The sequence below is a fragment of the Dendroctonus ponderosae genome, unplaced genomic scaffold (assembly GCF_020466585.1).
Source record: "Dendroctonus ponderosae isolate FM_Combo_2020 unplaced genomic scaffold, Dpon_F_20191213v2 Dpon_F_20191213_46, whole genome shotgun sequence".
NCBI classification, from domain to species: Eukaryota; Metazoa; Arthropoda; class Insecta; order Coleoptera; family Curculionidae; genus Dendroctonus; species Dendroctonus ponderosae.
This window is the reverse complement of record NW_026018674.1, coordinates 27,810-49,791: the sequence shown is the minus strand read 5'-3', so window position 1 is coordinate 49,791 and position 21,982 is coordinate 27,810. Positions and strand designations below refer to the sequence as shown.

The 21,982-nt window shown below is 31.8% G+C and overlaps 1 protein-coding gene across 3 annotated transcripts in view; it reads left to right on the top strand.

Moving 5' to 3' along the window:
• The window catches only part of LOC109546178 (peripheral plasma membrane protein CASK), a 30,505-nt gene extending 15,918 nt beyond the window's left edge, over positions 1-14,587 (top strand). The window contains exons 3-12 of one of the 3 annotated variants that reach the window (XM_048666283.1): positions 1,641-1,805; positions 1,862-1,930; positions 2,320-2,349; positions 2,821-2,919; positions 2,994-3,129; positions 5,776-5,895; positions 6,005-6,115; positions 7,817-7,956; positions 9,250-9,393; positions 10,360-14,587. In XM_048666283.1, coding sequence (XP_048522240.1) covers positions 1,641-1,805; positions 1,862-1,930; positions 2,320-2,349; positions 2,821-2,919; positions 2,994-3,129; positions 5,776-5,895; positions 6,005-6,115; positions 7,817-7,956; positions 9,250-9,393; positions 10,360-10,539 — 1,194 coding nt within the window. In that variant the 3' untranslated portion in view covers positions 10,540-14,587. Of the gene's footprint in view, positions 1-1,640; positions 1,806-1,861; positions 1,931-2,319; positions 2,350-2,820; positions 2,920-2,993; positions 3,130-5,775; positions 5,896-5,992; positions 6,116-7,816; positions 7,957-9,249; positions 9,394-10,359 lie in introns of all 3 variants that reach the window. The other 2 variants (XM_048666282.1, XM_048666284.1) reach the window with 2 other exon arrangements.
• The last annotated feature ends 7,395 nt before the right edge of the window (positions 14,588-21,982 follow it).

The window sequence follows — 21,982 nt, the reverse complement described above, 5'->3', positions numbered from 1 at the left end:
TGTGAATGGTGTAATTCGTTGCTTATGGCACATGTATTCTATGTGAAAAATCCCCAAAATGTATGCGAATCTAAGTAATAAAAATAACATCAAACGCAGACGAATTTTCCTATTCTAGGATATTATTCATGCTGTTATTATCTTTCCCTCCATAGTCTGTCTTCGCCCGAGTGTCACCGTCATCTCGGATGCCCATTTTAGAGCAAAATGTAGGCATAATATTCTTACGTGTATTACTTTATGTGTTAGCTGAAAAATTCTCTTATACGCATTTTATGTTATTCATCCATATTACCGGAGGACGAAGCCGTTTGACGCCTCGTAAAAAAATTCAATTTTAGGAAAATATGTTTCTATTTTTTATTCAATTATGGCACTGAAACATGAGAATAACAACATGAAAACATGTATAGTTTTATTTTATTTGAAATTAACAATTTGTTCATGTTTGTTTCTTGGAATAGATCCTCAATATGTTTGGTACCATGTGTGAGAAATTTTTTCGATATATTTAAGACCGATAAGAAAGAGTCTTGCGTCGGTTGTTTGAAGACTAATTTGAGATTTTGGGCAATTCAAAAGTTCAATGAAATATTTTAGGAATTTTTTACGTACATTTTTGGGTCATTACCTCGTTTTATTACTATCTTTCACTGTAATAAGAATTTGAAATTAAAATCTGCTTTAAATGAGTTTAAATATCAGGTGGAATTGTGCGAAGTCGTTACATGCCAACATTAGATATGACTTCCTTAATGGAGTGGATCCCGCTCTTTTGGGAGCCGAGCATCAGCGTAATTTCGTATATGTGTGAATTTATTTAAGCGACCTCTTGATCTGGAAATGTGGCAGGTTATAAAGAACGTGAATTATATGTGGTTTTGTGTAATTTTCAATGAAATTTTATTTGTAATTTCTATAAAGTTTAAGCATTTCCAGAGGCTATAACGCCAAATGAGAGATTGCAGATTAAGTGACTAAACAACAGACGTTTAGGAAGCTCTGAGCCGTACAAGCAATGAAAAAATCATTTGCATGATAGATCAATTCAAAATTAGAGAAACTCGATTAAAATCGAAAAAATCATAAGACAATAGTTCAATAACATATTTAAAAAAAAATTGGTGTATGATCGAATCAATGTGGCAACAAGAATAGATTAAGCGTTGAAAATGCTATAGGAAAAACTGTATAAAAGCTCGATTCAATGACGACCAGTGCTTAATAAACCAATTTTTGTTCAGAATGGCATGCCATAACTTGTTTCGAAACCAAATAAGCTATTAGACGAATGAAAAAGTACGACATTGCTACAGAAGTCCTCAATAATTTAGAAAACAACTACTATATATTCCAAACAGCACCGTAGGAACAACAAATAACGCTTCTTTGCGCGCTTTGATAAAAAATACGAGGAAAAGATGAGTGAACTCAGTTTGAAATCTTATAACTGCTTAACATCTTAACCAACAGAAACTAGGAAACACACATATGTCACAATATCTAACAATCGGAAATGGCACATGAAGAAGAATTTACCGATGATGAAGAAGACAAAATTTTTAAACTGTTGTAGTTAGTTTACGAATAACGAACAACTGAATATTGAAAAGCTTACTGAATATTTCTTTTTTTTTCAGGGAATTACTTTGAAAATGAACGAAGATGGTAAATGCATTGTTGCTAGAATTATGCATGGAGGGATGATCCATCGACAGGCTACTCTTCACGTCGGAGATGAAATAAGGGAAATTAATGGGACACCAGTTGCAAACCAGTCCGTTGGAGCGTTGCAAAAAATACTCGTACGTTTTGTTTCGAGTCTTATGTATATTTTGTGTAACCGGTGATTTTATTTTAGAGGGAAGCACGAGGTTCTGTCACCTTCAAAATAGTTCCCTCTTACCGAAGTGCCCCTCCGCCTTGCGAGGTAAGTCGATAGTTTGTACTGAAGCCTTTATCACTCATTCCACAGCTTAATTTTTCAAGTAAATTTTTCCATCTAGCACATCTCATCAAACCAGTAACCGTTTTATTTTTGTTATTCCAAAAATTGTATTATTGAAGATGCTTCCAGTGTAGTTTGAATTAAATTATTTACACCTGCTATATGAAAATAATTCGTCCATCCTACTTTCAAAAGAGAAATGTTTTGTTATATCAAAAAGGAACTTGAACTTATTTGCAATCATAGAATTATTTTCATACAATCAACATTATCAAGATAGTTGCATCATTTAGCTTCTAGTTTTATTCATGAGCGAAACTTCCAAATTGTTACCCCAAAATTATTAATGTTTTTTTGTTCTCTTTCTGTAGTTGTTCAGGATTAAACCTCTGCCCGTACTTGTAAGTACTTAGTGAACTAAATTCTTACTGGTGTTTGGTGTGATGTGCTCCAAAATTTACGTTGTTTTGTTCTTGCGGATTTTTATTAAAGCTCTATGTGTGTAACTACTGAGTTAGACTGACCTCGTTTCTTTAATGATTTGATAGCTGATTTTAGATGTAAAAATATGTATACATGTAAAACTAAAAAGGGTTAATATATTTTAAATGTTAATTTGCTTTGGGACACCAAGTTTAAATTATGTTGTATAATTCAACCCAAATCTTGGAAAAGTTCAAGTTATTTAACATGAACCAAAGGTCGTTTATCTGTTAGGAATTTTGGAAAATGTCGATTTAAATTATTTATTTAGACGATATATCAGCACTTATGACTAGAATATTGTAAAACTTGGTTTTCACTGACGTGATTTCAAGGTGTTGTTTTGTAATATATAATTTTTTCTTCATATTAGTTTCATGTTTTTATAGATATTTGTCAGGGCGCAGTTCGACTATGAGCCTCTAGAGGACGACCTCATTCCATGCGCACAAGCTGGTATAGCCTTTAGAACTGGTGATATTCTACAAGTAAGTATTACTAATCAAAAAAAAAATTATAATTTGGTAGTGCGGACGCGAATTTAATTTTCCTGTTTTTTAAGATTATAAGTAAGGATGACCACCATTGGTGGCAAGCTCGAAAAGATCAAGCTGGATCAGCCGGTCTGATCCCTTCCCCTGAGCTGCAGGAATGGAGGGCGGCCTGCTCATCGATGGAGAAATCTAAGCAGGAACAAGGTATTGTTTCTAATTTTTAAGCTTTTGAAGTCAATTTTACGGACATGCATTTTTTGGTAATTTCAACCATTCAAAGTGATTTTGATAAGTTCAATTCGCGTGAATACGGCGTTGGGAAAGAACAGATTCTTGGGTGCTCGCTCGGTCACTCGCAAAAACCGTTAAAAATGTTGGTAAAAACAAAATTTATAAAACACAAACCGGTTTTTGACGAAACAGTTAACTAATTGACATTGTGTTTATTTAATGCACAGCAATTGATCGTTAGGAAGCAGAAAAATATTCTAAAGTTGTAATAAAATTAAAAAAGAACCAACAAATAATTGCGTGTGATACTAACAAAAAAATTAATTTTCCCATAAACAATATTGCCTCATTCCAAGATACGTTGAACGAGTCATTATTGCCACTTTGTAAAATTTCAAGAAAGTGTTAAGAAGGTCAGTCTATTGGGAGTCATTTTGATGAGTCTTTCGCATTTGAACATTGTCTGGAAATATAATGAGGTTTGAAGATAATTAAAAATATGTTTGTTACTTTTTGTTGGCAATTCGAGCCGGTTCAGTTTAGTAATTGGAGTTTTAGTACGGGACATCAGCTAATTCTAACAAGGAAATATTTTGAAGTCACTTCGGAAAAAATACGTTTTTATTGTCTTTTTTTAATGTTTCCTTGAAGTTAAACGTTCATATTTTTGCTCAAAACTTAACGAATAAAGTAAGAAAAGCTCGAGGGGCTCTTGATTTTCCAACAGAGGCTTAAATCGACAATAAAATATTGGAAGAAATTATCGACATTTCTTCTGTGAAAAGCCAATGCTACAATGTTTTATTTTACAGCACATCATCAAATATAATGTCTTTCACATTTGAACGACGTAGTTAATGACTTTGTTTATTATGTCGTTGATGTGAATGATATTGCGACCTCTTCCTGCATTTTGGTTGTTTCCCATTCTGCTCTAATTGTCGTACACTACTTGTTTTCAATCATATCTGTGCCACTGCATGATTTCACTCCGATTTGTTGCCAGATCCGCTAGATATTACTGTATTGATTGAGAAACCATCAACTTTTGTGTGTTTTATTGTTACGTATTTTGAGGCATGATAAATGAGAAGTATAATTTTTATCGCCTACCTTTAGTATTTTAATGAAATGGAACCGATATTGGAAAGTTATTTTTGCGTCAGTTCTTTAAAAAAAACTTAGATATTTTCAAATGTTAACCGCAACTTTTATTAACTCGATTAATAAATTAATTCAACCGTACTCATGGTTTCTATTAATTTCGAAAATAAATATTTTTATCCTGCCTCCCTGGGCAAATTATTTTTTAAGCTCATTAATCTGTATATAATTAGATATATTTTTGGGTTTAGTAATGTATTCATATTTATTTACCTGCCATTCTGTTTAAATATAGAAAACCCTAAAATATATGGTTTGTATATAATTTTGTGTTGTTATTCGTTGTGATATGTATTTTTGTTGTATGGACTAGATTTCGAAAACGGATGCACATCACACGCTAACGGCTGTGATGGTTCAACAGGTATAGGCTAAACATTGTTTATTCGTAGATTGTGTTTTACTTTTTTTGTTTTTTTTACATTTTATCAGACAATGCAGCATTTTTACTTTGTTGAATGATTTTGCAATTATTTGCTGAAAGCGAGCTTATAGCAACACATTATGCGATCATCAAAAACGCACTTTCGACTCTTTCATTTTTACAAGTTGTCTCTGGTTTTAGCTGTTATTATTGTCAATTTACGTATTTACAACAGTTACGCTTGCAGGAAATAACGCCAAATTTGCCATTCTGCAGATGAAATTTGTAGATAAAATAAGACGCAATTTTCGGATAAGATTGGAATCGGATATAATTGGTAAACTCATTTGTTGTAGTGAAACCACGTCAAACTTGAAAACACATTTAACGGCCTTGCCTTAGTAGCTTTATATTACCAAATAAAATGAATGTTTCTTATTTGTGTCCGTATTTAAATGCCCCTTTTTGATTATCATTAGATTATATTTTTTTACTTTACGTAGTCTGTACTTCCATATTTGCTGATTAGCTTTCATAAATCGCCGTTGGCTATTCGTATTGTATTATATAAGTGTAAAAAGCTTTTGTATGAAAAATGAGACTTCTTGTTTTCGCGTAAATTATTCATAGCCTTGCTTTGGTTTTTTAGTAAGCAATAAATTAGTCTAAAATCAATATTTCTTTAGCGATCATTTAATTGAAACATTGCGAATATTTAAATTTTTAGATATATTATAAAACATCTGTTTAATTTGCAATAATGGCGTAGTTTATCTGAAAGTTGCACACGCTTCTAACAGGCATCATTCGAAAACATCCCTTTGTTTACTTTAACACAGAACAACATTTAGAGAGAAAAACCCCTCACCAGCTCGTTATAGGAACAATGCGATATTTAACGCATATGTCTGTTTAGATGTAGAATCCATTATCTATTTAGCATGCTGATTTCAGAGCTTTTAATCTGTCTCTGCCTTTCACGGTGCAATATGATATGCTGGGAAAAAATAAAACATTTACAAGATGCATGGCTAATAGGACATAATATGCTTGTTATATTATTTCGTCTCTAATTGTCGTTTCTGTTTCAGTCAATTGCTCAATATTTGGCAGAAAAAAGAAGCAGTATAAGGATAAATACTTGGCTAAGTATAATGCAGTTTTTGACCAATTAAATTTAGTTACGTACGAAGAAGTTGTTAAACTACCCAGTGAGTATTTTGTTTTTACGTTACTGTAAACAATTCAATCAAGTCGCTGCTTCTGTGTATAAATTGTGGTTAAATGTAACTGATGCTACTTTTTTAGTGACTGATCCAGCGTTTCAAAGGAAGACTTTGGTGTTACTTGGTGCCCATGGAGTCGGACGAAGGCATATAAAAAATCTCATGATAGCTAAACATAAGGATCAATACGCTTATCCGATACCACGTAAGTAAAATGTATACTATTTTGACCTACAAGGCGAACAATCTTGCCAATCGGCTACTGTTTCTAGTAAAAGTCTATTTAAATTTTAAAAAATTGGAAGCCGTAGAAAAAAAACGTAATTGAAAGCACAAATCTGTCAAGGATTTTCCTGCATTAACTAATGAATTATAAATTATCCGGAGCGATAAAACAAAACTTTGAAGTAGAATCCCAAATCTGTTCGAACAACTCGGAACTTTGCGAAAGTATTTAACTTGGAAAGAATAAACGCGTTACGAAAGTATAGCACGAAAAAACGTTCAAGCTTCTACCATCATCAGAAAATATTTTCAATTAAAATTATGTAACCATTAATTTTGGGCTTGTTGGAAAAAAAATGGCCAGAAGCGTATATAAGCTTATAAGCTTAAAAATATAATATAACTTTCCAGTTCAAGAATAGCCCTGCCTCAATAAATTTTCTGTAAAGTTTATTGAAGTCTGTAAGTGACTAAATCAGTGCACAATTAGATAATTACATGGTTTGTTTTCTATTTGAGATTAGTTTCTGTGCTTTTTTCTCAGTTTATATTCAGTTTATGTTTTCATTTGTTGCTGTTTCTTTTCTGGCGATTAGTAATTTTATTAGCTTGGCCAACTTCATGTCTTGGTGTATTGTTTCAAAAAAAAACGTTTTCGAACAATTTTTTAAACAAACAATTTGTATTTATTTTTTCGAACCCTAAGTATGCGTTATTTATATAATATCCGAGACCTAAACGCAACAGTTATTCAGAATTTGACGAGTTGGAATATCAATAACTAAGACTTAACTAACTAAAAATATATATTTTTTTTAAATGAAGGCTTATTTACCGCGACATATTTAGGTGTCATACTGGTTCGCTGCTCCTAGAATTAACAAAACATATAAATTACTTTCCAATTGTTATGAAATTCATGACCAAATTTCAAGATCAAATTTTGAACATTTAATAAGATTAAAATATTTTTTGTAGATTTTAAATTATGTTAATATCGTTTTCATTTCAAGAAACAACAACATATTTTAAACGTACATTTTTGGAAAACTGTTACACAATGAATAACAAAATAAAATGTAGGTGTTTACGTTTGCAAAACCTCAAGCTCGTTACTTATTTCGTTGAATCGCTAAATTTTGAAAGAGTTTGTTCCAACCTCCACATTTGCAGTCACACACATATGTGGACCAAACGATTTAAGAAAAATTATTCATTATTTCTGCCCTCGTACAATTAAATAGATATATGCAAAACACGTCCATTTTATGTTAAAGGATATTATTTTATAAGTCGACTTTCGAGTAAATTACACCTACTGGGGATGGCTTTAAATAATCCCTAAAATCTTAGATTATGAAGGGAGCAGTGTGCAGCAATTAGCAAAATTTTGGCTTTCACTTGAAAATATTTTGGATTTTTGAAGACTTTCTAGTCTACATCGTTTATTAAGCTTGGGAATTTTATCTAAACAGTTATAGATATTTATATATGTCGTGAAAAGACGTTAGATAATCCATTTCGATTGATTTCTTAAAGTTGCAAACGATCCGTCCAGTTTGAGTTTTTTTCTAACGGCCTAGATAATTTCCGAAATTTCAAAAATTCTCTAGGATAGAATATACTCTAAGTGCAATTAGCTCCTATAATTTGACTCCCTGACATTGGAAATATATTACAGATACAACGAGGCAGCCAAGAGCCGAAGAAGAAAACGGTCGCGGTTATTTTTTCATAACCCATGATGAAATGATGACCGATATTGCTGCGAATGAATATCTAGAATATGGAACCCATGAAGATGCCATGTATGGAACTAAGGTTAGTATGCTATCAACTAGTTTTCATTGTTGTTTTGAAAGGTTCTTTAATTGAGAAAAATCAGGCGGTATTTATCAGTTTCGTTATAATAACTGTTTTCACATGAAAACTTTTTATTGTACCAGTTCCAATGTGCGCTTAACTATTTTATTTCGGCTGAACAATGGGGTCTTCTACAGTAGCAGGAAATTTCGATTAAAACACTGCTGTGACATGATTGATTTGAAAATACTTGACTATAAAGGCTTAAAATTGCATTTCCTTTATAATACCATATTGCGTATTTTCAATCATTTTTATTTCGCATGTCAAGTTGGCAAACATCAAAATGATTATCTAAAAGCTACCTTTGAATCGACTCAGAAAACCGATGAACCGACATTTTTGCATTTGAAAGAAGGGTGGAATTGGCATACATCAGCGATATAAAACTAAAATTGTATCGTATAAATTCGTATTATCGTTTCTGCCCTTTTTCCTCTCTGTTTTGTTCTTCTGATAGCTCCAATGATGTTAATCGACCAAAAGGGGTTGTTTATTAACTTTAAATGAACGTCTATGAACTTAAAATGGATTTGTTATCAAAATATTGCTTCGCATTTTAAACAGTATGTTCGCTATTTTCCCACAGTTTACTACCTATTTATCTCGATAAAAATGATAATAGATGCTTGTGTTTACTAAGGGTGGCCACCGRTCATACTGCGAAAAGACTCACGAAAAGAACCCATAAAAAATATTTTTGGTGTCTAGAGAGTCTTGRAGAAATAGTCAAAAGTTCATGTTCAACAATRTTCGAAAATGCCCACATTTTCTCATCTCTCTCAAATTCCTCACTATTTTACGTGYTAATTTAATCTAACATTTGAACATGAGATAACMAATGAAGAAGACAAMAGAGAGATAACAAAAGAAGAAAATGAAGATAAACAATTGTCAATTAAAACTACACAGGTTTTTAYTATACATTTATTATTWTCGAATACATTTATAATAAAATAATTAAAACTTATTGGGCAGAAAGACCGATTGGGTCGATAGCCTTTTTCTGTAGGAAATAAAGATTATTTATATATATATAAAACTTATTTTATTTTGGTGRGTTTGGTGACACATWCAAAACTCGGTTTTGAAYTCCTCTAATGAGGAAGCACCCCAGTGCCAAAACCTGCCAAAAAATATATTCCTAAAACCTGTTCTTGTTTCAAATGGGAATAAATTAGTATGAAATATTKTATTTAACATAGTGGYAGATTTCTACGTTTAACGTAATTTTTTGTTTCGTTTGTCTAGTTGGATACGATTAGAAAAATACATCAAGAAGGAAAAATGGCAATACTCGACGTGGAACCACAAGCGCTAAAAGTTCTTCGGACAGCCGAGTTTGCACCTTTCGTTGTGTTCATTGCTGCTCCACAATTGCAAAACGTGGCAGATGTAAGTAGAATTGAAATCTTTAATGGCCGTCTGCAGCGTTTGTAGTCCAAAAATTGAATAATTATGGAATGCTTAAACTTTAAGACCTGCTCAAGATTTATTTGTGCACTTCGTATTTAAGCTACCGATGCAAAATTTGGTCTTAAACCATTACCTTAACAGTAACAATTCAAAATTTAATTTTATAAGTACTTACTTAGATCGAGATCGAGAGGAAAAAAATACCTTGTTTTATTCCCGCCATATATTTTGAAGTAAATATGCATAGAAAATAGGTCTTGCCTACTGCTAATATCTAGAACTTAACTGGAGAGTGAATTTTTATGTGGGCTCCTTCAAGATATCCACTAACCTTTTGGAAACCAAGTTTGCTGGTAAAATTGCTGTTGCAGATGAACAAATTCAGCACTTCCAGAAATGTTTACACGATATTCTCTAAAGCCAAAATTTTCTCGTGCCTACAATGGTGGACGATCCGTAAAAAACTGACGCAAAGGAAGCTCGATAAATATTTATAAATGATTCCGACACTCAAGAAGCGCTTTAATTTACCGTAACCAATTTGAAACGGTTCGTTTTGTCATTTGAAATTTTCTGAAGAAAGACAAGCTGTCCAAGCTTTTCCGGGCCCTCTGTAAAACTCTTTTTAGACACCAATTTCGCAACAAATATTGGGAAAAAGTAGAAATCAATCAACTAGGTGCGAACCGGAACAGAGTCGGACATGCCTTCATAAAAATGAAATTGTACTTTTATACTACTGTTTTACAAGAAGTGAATTATATTGCTGGTGGCTAATACAAATATGAATGCATTTTTCAATAAGGCAATTATTTAATCGTATTATCTAATTGTGCACTCTCGGTGTTTGAGGAAGCTGCTAACAGCTCTATGTCTTTTCAATTTTTCGTTAAGTTTTGCCACAACTTTTTGACCGGTTTTATGGTTCTATCTAATTTTTTGCAGTTTGACGGTAGCTTGGAGAGACTCTCCAAGGCTTCAGAAATGATGAAGCAAGCTTACGGCCATTACTTCGACCTGATTATCGTGAACAACGACATCGAGGAGACCATCGTTGCCTTGGAGGCCGCCATTGAGCAGGTTCAGACCACTCCTCAATGGATCCCGGTCTCTTGGGTCTACTGACAACACGAGAACCTGGACTATTACGGGTCTCTGCAGTATTTTTAACAGTGAATATGACGGCGACCTTGTGTAAGGTTCGCTCTTGACTATGACGACGACTCAGATAAGCGTACGTATTCAATAATCCACCAACATCAGTAATTAGAGCCACCGAATCATATTTCAATTCTGTATTTACTCACTAAATTAAATTAACCCAATTTTAATCATTCAGCTCTTTAGGCTCTTTTATAGATGTTCTGCGCGGCTTTTGATCGTTAATTAGTGTGTTTGCATCAATTTTTATTGATTATTATTAAAACTCTACTGGCATGCATCATACGATGCCATATGCAATTATACAAAAGTTTGGTGCACTAATTGAATTTTTAATTCGCATGTTACATCCACAATGTGATTATAAAATCCTTTAAGGGCGCCTTAGATCTCTTAATACTTTTAATTAATAAAAAGCGATCCATTTCGCTTGATCAGCTCATAGCCAGTAGATTATGGAAATTGAATACAGACGTGTACTATCCGATTTACAGGATCACAAATTTTCAGCCAATATGTACCTAGTAATCAGCAGAATTACTCAAAAGTTTCCAATGAGTATTAAGTAATTTGAGCGAACACTCAAAAAAGACTTTCAAATTCATGTTGCAATTCAGGGGCTTTTGGAGATCCGATTGTTTCCATTTCCTTTCGTCTGAAATGCTAGGTTTTTTAATTATGGTTGATTCTCGTTTCAAAATGTGTATCCTGTAAATCAATGCGTAAACTCAAGCATCTGGGAATTAATGCTTTAATATTGACTAACTCGAAAATGGACTTCCAAAGATCAATTAATACATTAGATCTAGATAGATTTATGATAATTTGGATATGTACTCTCGGGGTGCAACACGACATGCGCAAGTAAAAAAATATTTATTAATTTATTGCATCTTCTTGCCCTTTGAACGCAATACCAAAAGTATTACGTAATACCAAAAATACCAAAGTATAGTCAGCTTTAGAGAATCTTATGACTGAGCTGCTATTTCCAAAAATTACAGACTTTTTTGACTCATAAGAGAAAATATCCCTGCAAACATTCAACAGTACATACTGCTTCGGAGTTTAATACCAATATCAATCGTGTTCGGGGGTTAAACTTTCATTTTCCAAATTTATTATTTTTCTTTCCATTCCAACATTTCAGATGGTAGTCAGTCAAAACTCACGCAGAAGTTTTTTGCAATATTAATCTTCCGTTGCAGCATTTGTTTAAATCAATTTTTAACTTGCTATAGCAATAATATCAAAACGGTATTCTAGATACCATCTGAAGAGTTGTGGATACTGCTGATAATCGCTTTATTAGGGCTTTTATACTATATTAAATGAAAACAATACAATAATTCGTCTGTTCATCTTGTCTGCAGTGAAAAATCAACTAAGAAGGATCGCGTCTTTTTACCCCGGCAGACTCCTTTCGTTATGTGTAAAAAATAATTATTCGTTCAATTTCAGCAGATTGATATATGTAAATATTTTGCTTTGCTTACTTTATTGATACAATATGTTATATCATTCATATAGATTCATGGAATAATTGCAAAAGAACATCGATTCTTAGGGGAAAGAATTTCAAAGTAAATAACTGAAGAATCATAGGAATAACCATACAAATCGATTGTAGAAATTCAAGCTCAATCAATTATTGAAAAAGCAAACGCGTCTCTTCTTCGAAATTGACTACTGTATTGTGCAAATGATTCTCAGAAACTAAAAGCATGTTAAATAAATATTTTATACCCGCTCGATTCATCCTGATGGGGTAAGATACAGCGAACAAAGAGAAGAAGAAAATTGGTCTTCTCAAATTCGTATTGAAAAATATAGTTGTTGATCAGTACCGAAACTGTAGGACAAAAAATTATACATATTAATCGTACCTCTCAATTAATTTTTTATTTGTTTGATAGCTAATATTATATTGTTCGGATATGCTACGTTATATTATGATCGACTAGTTTAATAAAGAAATAAAGTAAAATATACAAAAGTCGCAGGGCTTAACAGAGCTCAATTCAAGAAGTGAAAATTATTTATAGCAATACACATAAGTATTATTATATAATTCGATAACATATTTTTTCAACCATTTAACCAAGTAATGAGGTATATTTTACACCTAATTTTAAAATCATTATATTCTCATTAATATAGCGAATATTAATAAGATGTGTTCACTGTGAAGTTTGTTTATAAAGTTCTTGGCAGGAAGCTATTAAATTTTGATGGTAAGTAAATCGAATGAAGTTCACAAGCAAGTATTTTTCTACGAGTTTATTTTCTAAACAAGCTGCACATAATTAAATATACCTATTTATGTGATATTGTCAATGTTCTAACTTTATTTCATTGTTTTTGTAAAGTAAGTAAAATAATGAAATATAAAACGAATTAAAACCTTAGGAACCGCAAAAATTATCTTGCTAACTTACTAGGGCTCATAGGTAGGAACATAGAACACGTAGTAGGCAACATAAAACTGTTAAACTATTTTTACTGTATTTTTACTGTTTGATGAACTAGTTTAAATTAAATTGGCGTTACTTTTTAAACAAAAATTAACAGAATTATTACAAAAAAGTTATAATTGTGACGTAATAAATTAAACTTGTTAACAAAGAAAACCCATCAATTATCCATTATGTTGCGTTTCATTATGCTGAAAATACAGTAACAATAAGAAAATTTTATATTTTAATAAAATGTTAAATTACAAACTCTAAGAATCCCTGGATAGTCATAATACATTTTTGCAGTACTCTACCCCGTTACCGCGCTTTTGTAACTTACATGCCATACTTTGTAACATTCAAATTATTTAATGTTTGATGTAATATTTATTTGAATTATTAGAATATTTATTTATTATCTTCATAGGGAATAGTTATAAATATTAAGTTTAAGTTAACAGTCTATTGTGTTTTAGAGGTGCAAACATATTGATTTGTCATTCGCGTTTAAGAGGGTGTTCCAAAGAAATGTTAAACATCTGGTTATTATTGAATATTTCTTAAAGCTAATTATTGGCCTATAAATAGCTATTAATGTGATTTTTTGGTATTTAATTGTTTCAAATTATGAGAAAACTTCCGTTTTTAAGTCACACTAACAGTATTATAATAGCATCGAAATTATTAAAGTTTTGCATTGAATCCAACAATTCGATTTGATTGGACGAATAATAATAAACGGGACACCCGGCGTGTATTTTCATAAAGTTAGTATTCACTTTAAGATAATGTTGGATATTCGTAGAACATTTATCATCATTTTAAAGAATGTTGTGTATATATTACGTATGTTCATTTTATACATAAACATGTTCACCGTTGCCTGTATATTACCCATTCACGACACCATTTTATATCAAAAGCATTTAAGAGGTGCAAGTGTTCATTGGTTTTTGATCATGTGGAGATTGATCAGTTAATACACGTAATTTAAATTTGATTGACTTATGAATCTTTCAACTGAACACGTATGTTATTTTGCATTTTTTGCAAATGTGCTTATTAATAAATTGGTGTATGATTAAAATATAATAATTATAAATGTATTAATCTCTACATTTTCAATACAAAAAAACCCCAATTCATGTGACATAAGTAAGTTTTTGCTTCCTGATAATTATAAAAACTGTACCTATAATAAACATTTTTATAAATCCTTAGTGAGAAAAAACTTAAAGTCCGTTTATGGTTTAATTGCCTAATTAAGTGATTCTTTTTTGAAGCGCCTGATGATATGGGCTCAGGTTTTGCGATATTCAAGTGGGAAGCATTAAGCAATTAATGCGGCATTCTTGATCCGAAACGGAAAATTTAACGGATTTCGATTAAAAGTTTACTTTAGTAAGTTTTTTCCCACTATAAGAAGTAAAATCGATGATGAAAATTCAATATTTTAGAATAGAAAGAACGAGTTCGCATTCATTAAATTTAAAGCGATAGGTGAGAATAATGTAGTTGAATATTTCTGAAATAAAGAAATGTACCGTTATAATAAACAATGAAGTTTTATTTGACATTGGGGTAAAGATTTCAAATTTTAAAGACGAAATTTAACAGTTATTACAAAACAAATATTTTTGCAGCAACAACACTAATAAATATTGAGCTACTATTTCTAGAAGATTTTTTAAACTCATGGGCACTAGCCTGTGGAAACCTACCATTAGTAAAGGACAATTTATGATTTGTTAGCCTGCTATACAAGCAAACATAGCATTTTAACAGATTTGTCAGAAGAAATTAGGATAGCGGCTTTGCAGTCTATGCAAAGTTTGTAGAGACGATGTAAAATTGAGGTTCGAGAAAACTATAAATCCGAGTTTGTATTTATTTTATTTCTGAATAGATTCATTAACTGGATATTTCGGCTACTGGCTACTAGGTCTGGGTAACTTAGTGAATTTATAAGAGTTGGCGCATTTCTGCGCAAATTGCTTGGTGCGCCAACCCAATGCACCGGCGCATTAACTCAGTTTAGTTGCTAGAAAAACGTTACTTTTAAAAATGAGGTGACTTTTTTTAAGTTGTTTGAACAAAGTGATCAAACATTCCTTATAGAAAAAGTTGTTGACCTTTTTAGGATGTTAAAATTCCAGTCGCGGATATCGTAAAGCTTTAATCCGATTTAATAAATGAAGTATAACTAATTAAACGATGAGTATTGTCTTTTATTTTTCATAATAAAATTTTATTGTCTTTTATTTTTCATTATTGGTAGTATGATATTGAATGTATTTCATCTGCGTTTCAAAACAACTTCATTTTTAGATTTTTTATATGTAATGACGTTTTTTTGAAGAAAATTATTAAGTTAAATTGTGGATTCTTGATTTTGTTGGATAACTTTCAATGAACAGCGCTAAAGTAACAATATTGCTTCCATCCAGACAAATTTCAATCATAAACTTTGCAACTTATTTATTTCAGGCAAAAATCATTGCGGAAAAATAATTTTGTGTGATATTTCTTAATAGAGAAAATGTGTTTACGTTTATTCCAGCTGATAAATAGTAATCGGTTTTGAGTAATAAAGCAAAGAAAGAAATGGTAATTCAGAAAACGTTTTAGGACTATTTCTCGATAGATATTAGTTGGTGAAAATTCAATTTTAACGCTCTAAACAATACAATAAAACAATTAAAGCACTTCCCTGAACCTATGGAAACGTTCCTTTTCTCAAAGTTACTCAGTTTATAAATGTTCGATAGAAAATAAAAGCGGCACCATAAGGTGAGATAGTAATCTGTTGGCAAATAATGATTTGTTTTTTAATTGTTGCCTTAAGTCATAAAATGTGTGCCCAACTTTTAACCCTTTGGGGGACTTCGAAAAAGTGAAATAATCTGCGCGACAAGTAGAGGTGTTCCATTTTCGACATTTTTATAGGGTTTCTCAGTAATTTTTTGTGCTACCAAAAAAGTAGTCTACGTGTCATTTCCTCTTTTTAGGTCAAATGTAAAATGGTAAGATCAACATTTGAAAGTGTTTACTCTCTTATAGGGCGAAATAAAAAAATTGTAAGTTTGAAAATGAGCCTATATTTTCTTGTTTATAAGAGATACAAAAAAAAATTGTTTCATGGAAAAGTGTATATAGTGATTGCTGAATAATCTGCCTCTTTCAGAATAAGTGTTCGAAGTTAGGTAAAAAAGTTTTGTGTATTTATTTAAAAACACTAAATTAAACTAATCTACTGTCGACTGACAAATTGATTCTAGCACACAGAGAATTTCAACCCAAGATTTTAGGACATTCTTAAACCAAGTGAGGTGTAGGCAAAGAAGTTAGAACCTTCTATTATCAAACACTGTTTTCACATCGATGCTTGGCGAAAAGAAGCACATCCAAGTTAAAGACGAAGGAAATATTATAAACAATATTTATTCGAGTAATTATTCTAACAAGTGCATTAAGCCGAAGATTAATAGAAAAGTGGGTTCCGGACTTTTTCAAATATTCAAAAAAAGTTAAAGTTGACTTAGTATGACGATATAATTCGCAAATCACGTTTATCGAATATTGAACGTGCCTGGTATATTCAACACTCTCACTATCAGAAACCGACATAAGTCACATCCTTGCGATGTGCTGGCCTTTTACCTTTTACCAGGAAAGGTCGCGACGGTACCGCAGATGCGGTTGAAGAGCATCTTCGCTTGGTGGAAGAAGGGGAATTTCACCCCTGGGGGGACTCTTGGGGCATCTTCGACGGTTCATCGAAGAAGTCGTTCTCGGTAGTCGATGTCGTCTTGCTCGACTGATTGCGAGCTCGCATGTACAAAAACATTTTGATTTTTGTGTGGTAAATCGCGGAAGTCTAAGCGCGAAATTTGAATAGTTGAATCTCGCTACCGCGCTTCATTGCTGTCGCACAGCGGACCATTTCTTGTGATTACCTGTTTGATTTTTGCGCCGACAAGTAAGTCCAATTTGCGTAATTTTGGGGCTTTTTAGCGCATTTTTTGCAATATGTTTTCTCTTGCATCGAAAAAAATCCCAGCTCTGTAGGTGTCAGGCATTGTTTTGTATATTGCTGCATGAAACATCAATCATACTCACATTTGAACAACAAATAAAATTCAGCAACATGTAAGTTTCTACTGTACCTATTTAGCTGAATGAGCATAATAGTTTCCCATAGTAAAATGAATATCAATGAAGCAAGTTGCTTGTTAGCCCAGGTTAGTACAAAACGAACGGATTAACGGTTACACGGATTCGAAGTGAGTTGGCCAATTTTATATTATAAGAAAATTTGCGTATTTTATTAAGCCTGATGAAACTATTACTAATGGGCTAGATACGGGTGTTGCAAAGTAAACAAATTGGTCAGATATAAGAAAACGGTTTTATTAACTAAGGAATCTTGAAGAAAATGTAATTAATTTTTAAGATGTTAGCAGAATAGATAATCGTTGGGTTGTTGATAAAAACTTGTCTTCTTCCTTGTGAAAACTGAAATGTTTCGCAATTTTTTCCACATTGTTCTTAATGTAAAATATTTTTAAATGAACGTTTCAAAATAACAGAACATGTTTCGAAATTTAATTTAATTCAATTGATTCTGGGGATCTGCCAACACTTACAATTTTATTTCACCATAGTTATGATCGATTGATTTAGCCATTAATTTTTTAGTCAATACTCTTACTTGCACCGCGTTTGTGGTGTTGCTAATTGACATGGGACAAAGCCAATGAAAAAAACACTTGATTTACAAATAAACGAGACCAGTTTGAAAGAAAATGGGCTTTTGCTCACAAACAAAGAACTAAAACTTAAAGCCAATTCCTTCAAGCATTCTAATCTAGCCCTTTTTACCGGTCAAAGCTTCCATTGATTGAACAAAAAGAAAGGTTCGGCACTCTGCAAATCATAGGCGAAGGCAAGAAAACTACCACATATTTTTCAATAAACTGTGTGCCTTATATTCTTTGAATCTGATCAGAAACCAGGTCAGAGTCAGTTGTAAACTTTTCAAATATCCAGCCTTAAAGTGTTTCATATAAAGTACCTTCACGTTGGTAGCATATAATAGAACAGCAATTCATTAACCACTAATTTGTGTTTTATAAAAGTAGCTTAATCTTTAAAACTCTTTATGTCTAATTAGGCTGCTATAGCAGAAGACAAACGGGTAGAAAGCCAAGTTAAATAGAAGCAACTAAATAAATGATTGTTTGGGTTCATGGGCAGGTGTGAAAACTTTGCGAATTCGACATCCTGATGAAAATGGGGCATCTTTATTTCAGCTTTTACCTGTTTTAGTTGGTTTTATTATTTGAATTTTTAATTGTTAAATAAGCACTAAATTAATTTTTCCAAAGGATATGTTTTTTCATGTTACGTTTGTAATATAGATTAATAATTAGAACACAGATTCTGATTATTTCCATCTCTTTAAGTATCGGATTGTCAGGAGCTTTGGTAGATTTGGCGGTAAACAATGTAAGAAATAAATCTGAAAAAACTATTTTCACAGATGAGGAAATTAATTTTGCATTAACTTAATTAGTTAATTCCAAAAGTTCATAATCAACATCTAAAATTTACTTGCGCTTTTCCAATTAGAAACAACTGGGTTATTTAGACACATTTAGTTTGTCATTACTTTAAAAATGTTACATTAATAGTTTTCCTTGTATATGTTACTTATACAACTAGTATTTTTTAATATACTTATTTCATCTAATATTTTATGAGTTTTGYTTCATCTTATTTGTGTTTTAGTTAATGTTTGCTATATTGTATTAGGTTTCCTCGCGATTCAAGATTTCTAAAAGCTYCCATTYCAAGACGATGTTGATACAGTTTTCAAGTAAGRCTTTAACCGCTAAAATAARGTTATAARTTAATAAAGTATTTGCAAAATTAAAAAAGGCTGAARGRATTTTTTGAATTTTKAAGTAAAAAATGGTAACTTYTACCGCTGGAAGGCGCCAACACTGGAATGGTGTGAAYTAGTGAATTCATATTGCAAAATCTGATTTTCGAGCTGTTTTTTACAGAGAAGTAGTTTTAKCCCTGCTCATGTTCACCGTTTTAGAATTACTGGCTTTATATCGCTCTATGCAGTGGCACTATTCATTTGACTTTTTTGTACTTGTTTTTAACAGTWTTCGATATTTTATATTTACAAACTAATTTAGAGCACTTTCAAATTACGTTTTATAAATCATAATGTTATTATTATATCTTAATTATAATGTTGTTGTCTAAGTAGGCTGGCTCTATCTTAAACTCGCCTGTTATAAAATCGAAAATGGTAATTTTGATCGAACCAACATGATATCAAACGCCAATAACTAGTTTTTCATATTAATCGAATTTAATTTATTTGTCGTCCACTCCTCTCTTTGATTAAAACGTTTTTTGTTTAAAAAATYTAACGAGAAATGACAATGTGACATCRCCAGATATGAATTCTGTTATCTCAAGAATKACCAACTTRAGCGRGATTTYTAAGCAACTYTTTCTGTGATAAACAATGTAGAAAATTATTTTTYGTATTTGAAAAAGTGGCWTTTTCTTGACGGAGTTTAGATCTTTTYTCATCGTGTGTCACTKCACTTTTTTGRAAAAKCAGAAAAAWAMGGATTTAAAAACTGAAAATTATCAATTTACTAATTTAAAGGTTTCTTGCAAAGCTTGTGATTAAATTTTTGCGAACCTTTCTTAACTGATTCAAAATGTAGTATATTGTGGCTAAAAAACTTTATTAAAGGTTTTCGTTTGAAAAATTAAGCTATTAAGTTTTACTACTCATTTTATTAATACATTACAGTTGCATTCTGTTTGGGTGTTTTCAAATGCCGTTTTTTCTAGAGCTTTCTCAAGAATTTATTCAGAATTAGCCATACATTAAAGTTTAAAAAATACGTAAAAATAAATTGTCACAGCTCCAGTAAATTGATGATTGATCAAATGTTTCCAATTATTACCAAAACAGTTATGTTTTCGTTGCTATTGCGTGAAACTGGTGAGTTTTTGGGACTTTTATGTAGCCGTGAAAAATAATTTCTTTTTGCCGTTAGGCAAGCACGAATAGCCGAGACTTTTTAGACGAGAGCCTAAAAGTCCGCAAAACTCAACAATTTCAATAATCTCTTAGTCAATTCTGAGAAAGCAAAAATTAAAGCTGAATATTTCTGTGTTTGAAAAGGGCTTGTTGACTTGGCTGTGTTAAAAGTGTTTAAAAATCAAATCAAATCAACTCCTGGGCCTGAGATGTTAGTTTTTTTGGCACAGGCAAAAAGCTTCCTTGTTTGAATTGTGTAACTAAGCTTACTCGCACATTATTGATTAATAGCATGTAGTGCCAACAACCCAGAGAAGGATTTTAATAACTACTATTAAAATTCCAGAAACTAGAGCAACTACTTTTGAACAAAAAGCCTTCACATTCAATTTTTTTCATCACAAGTCAATCAACTGACATTTAGAACGATGTATTGTACCAATTAAATCTCACAAAAAATTGTCCTGCCGGAATTACCAGTCAGAAAATGTCTATGTTTTGTCTTATTTGCACTATAATTGATCATTTCCATTGTCGGTATCCTTACCGAGTAAGTGACCTTTCGATGAAATATGTGAGTAAATTTGAAGCGTTAAATTGTGCAAGGCATATGCTCACCTAAATTTTAAAGTAAAAGTTGATTTAGTATATTAACTACCGTGGGTTCTTGCGGGAATCTACTTGCCCATCTTTCAATAAGTAAACTGTATATTATTTATTTGCCGAGAAGAGAAAAGAGCAGAATATTGTTTATTTAACGCGGAGAAATCGGGCAATGAGCTAAAAATGTTTGACAATGAATGCGAGGGATCATCAATTTATATTTGCTTTCTGGAAGTAACCAGGTCAGCACAAGCAAGAGAATTCATTTGAAAAACGTATAACAATTGGAAAAGAAATTATTCAGGCTAGGAAATAAACTACAAAGTTCTTAATTTGACTTCATTAGGGTTTACTTGATATTTACTTTGTCCAGATGTCCAAAAATAAAATTTGAATATCCTTCAATGCGCCCAAATTTTATGGTCATTGTGTAAATTTTATGATTTTATACGGTCGTCGATATCCACAAACATTTATGCATCTTCTTCAAGTTGAAGTTTAATTAAGATATTCCGATGCAATGACGAATTTTCAATTTTGCTACATGGAGATTTCATGCAATATGTTTATTAGAAACGATGATGATTTCCTTGACCTACAACGTTTAACATTTTGTATTTTACAAGCGATTACTCAATGGAATGTCTTTGGAAAATTCAATATTTCTCAGCAACTGTTAAGAATAAGAATCTCTTTGCTAATTAATGCCCTACAAAACGAATTGAAGTCCAGGATGCTTCACAACTTCATCAATACATAGTGAAAATAAATGTCTCACCAAATTTCAATAAAAAGAACAAATAAAATCTAATATACTAAACCGCTGAACTGTATAAAGTTTAAGCGATCTCTCTGATTGGTTCATGGACTACGTCGAGCAATTGAACATTTCACTGTCTTTATATCAATTTTGATTAAACTGATTTTGTATTAAAAACTGTTGGAATTTGAGCAAGGGGAAAGAAAGCATTTCGCTCAAGTCACTTTGGAGAACCAATCATAGCTCCATAGACAATATGGAGATTAAATCGGTTTGTTGAAATTGGTTTGGGTAATAATCCTTTAGATGAACATTGCAATTGGAGGTATTATTAGAATGTAAATTTCCTATGTCAAGTTATTATTTTTAATAATTCGATTTCGTAATTTGAAAGTGCCACTCCGCAAAAAAACTTTCTGCGGAACTATCTTAAAATATAATTTTACAGTCAAGATCCAATTATTGTAATCGTAATAACTATGCGAGATGAATGGTAATAGACAGTTTTTT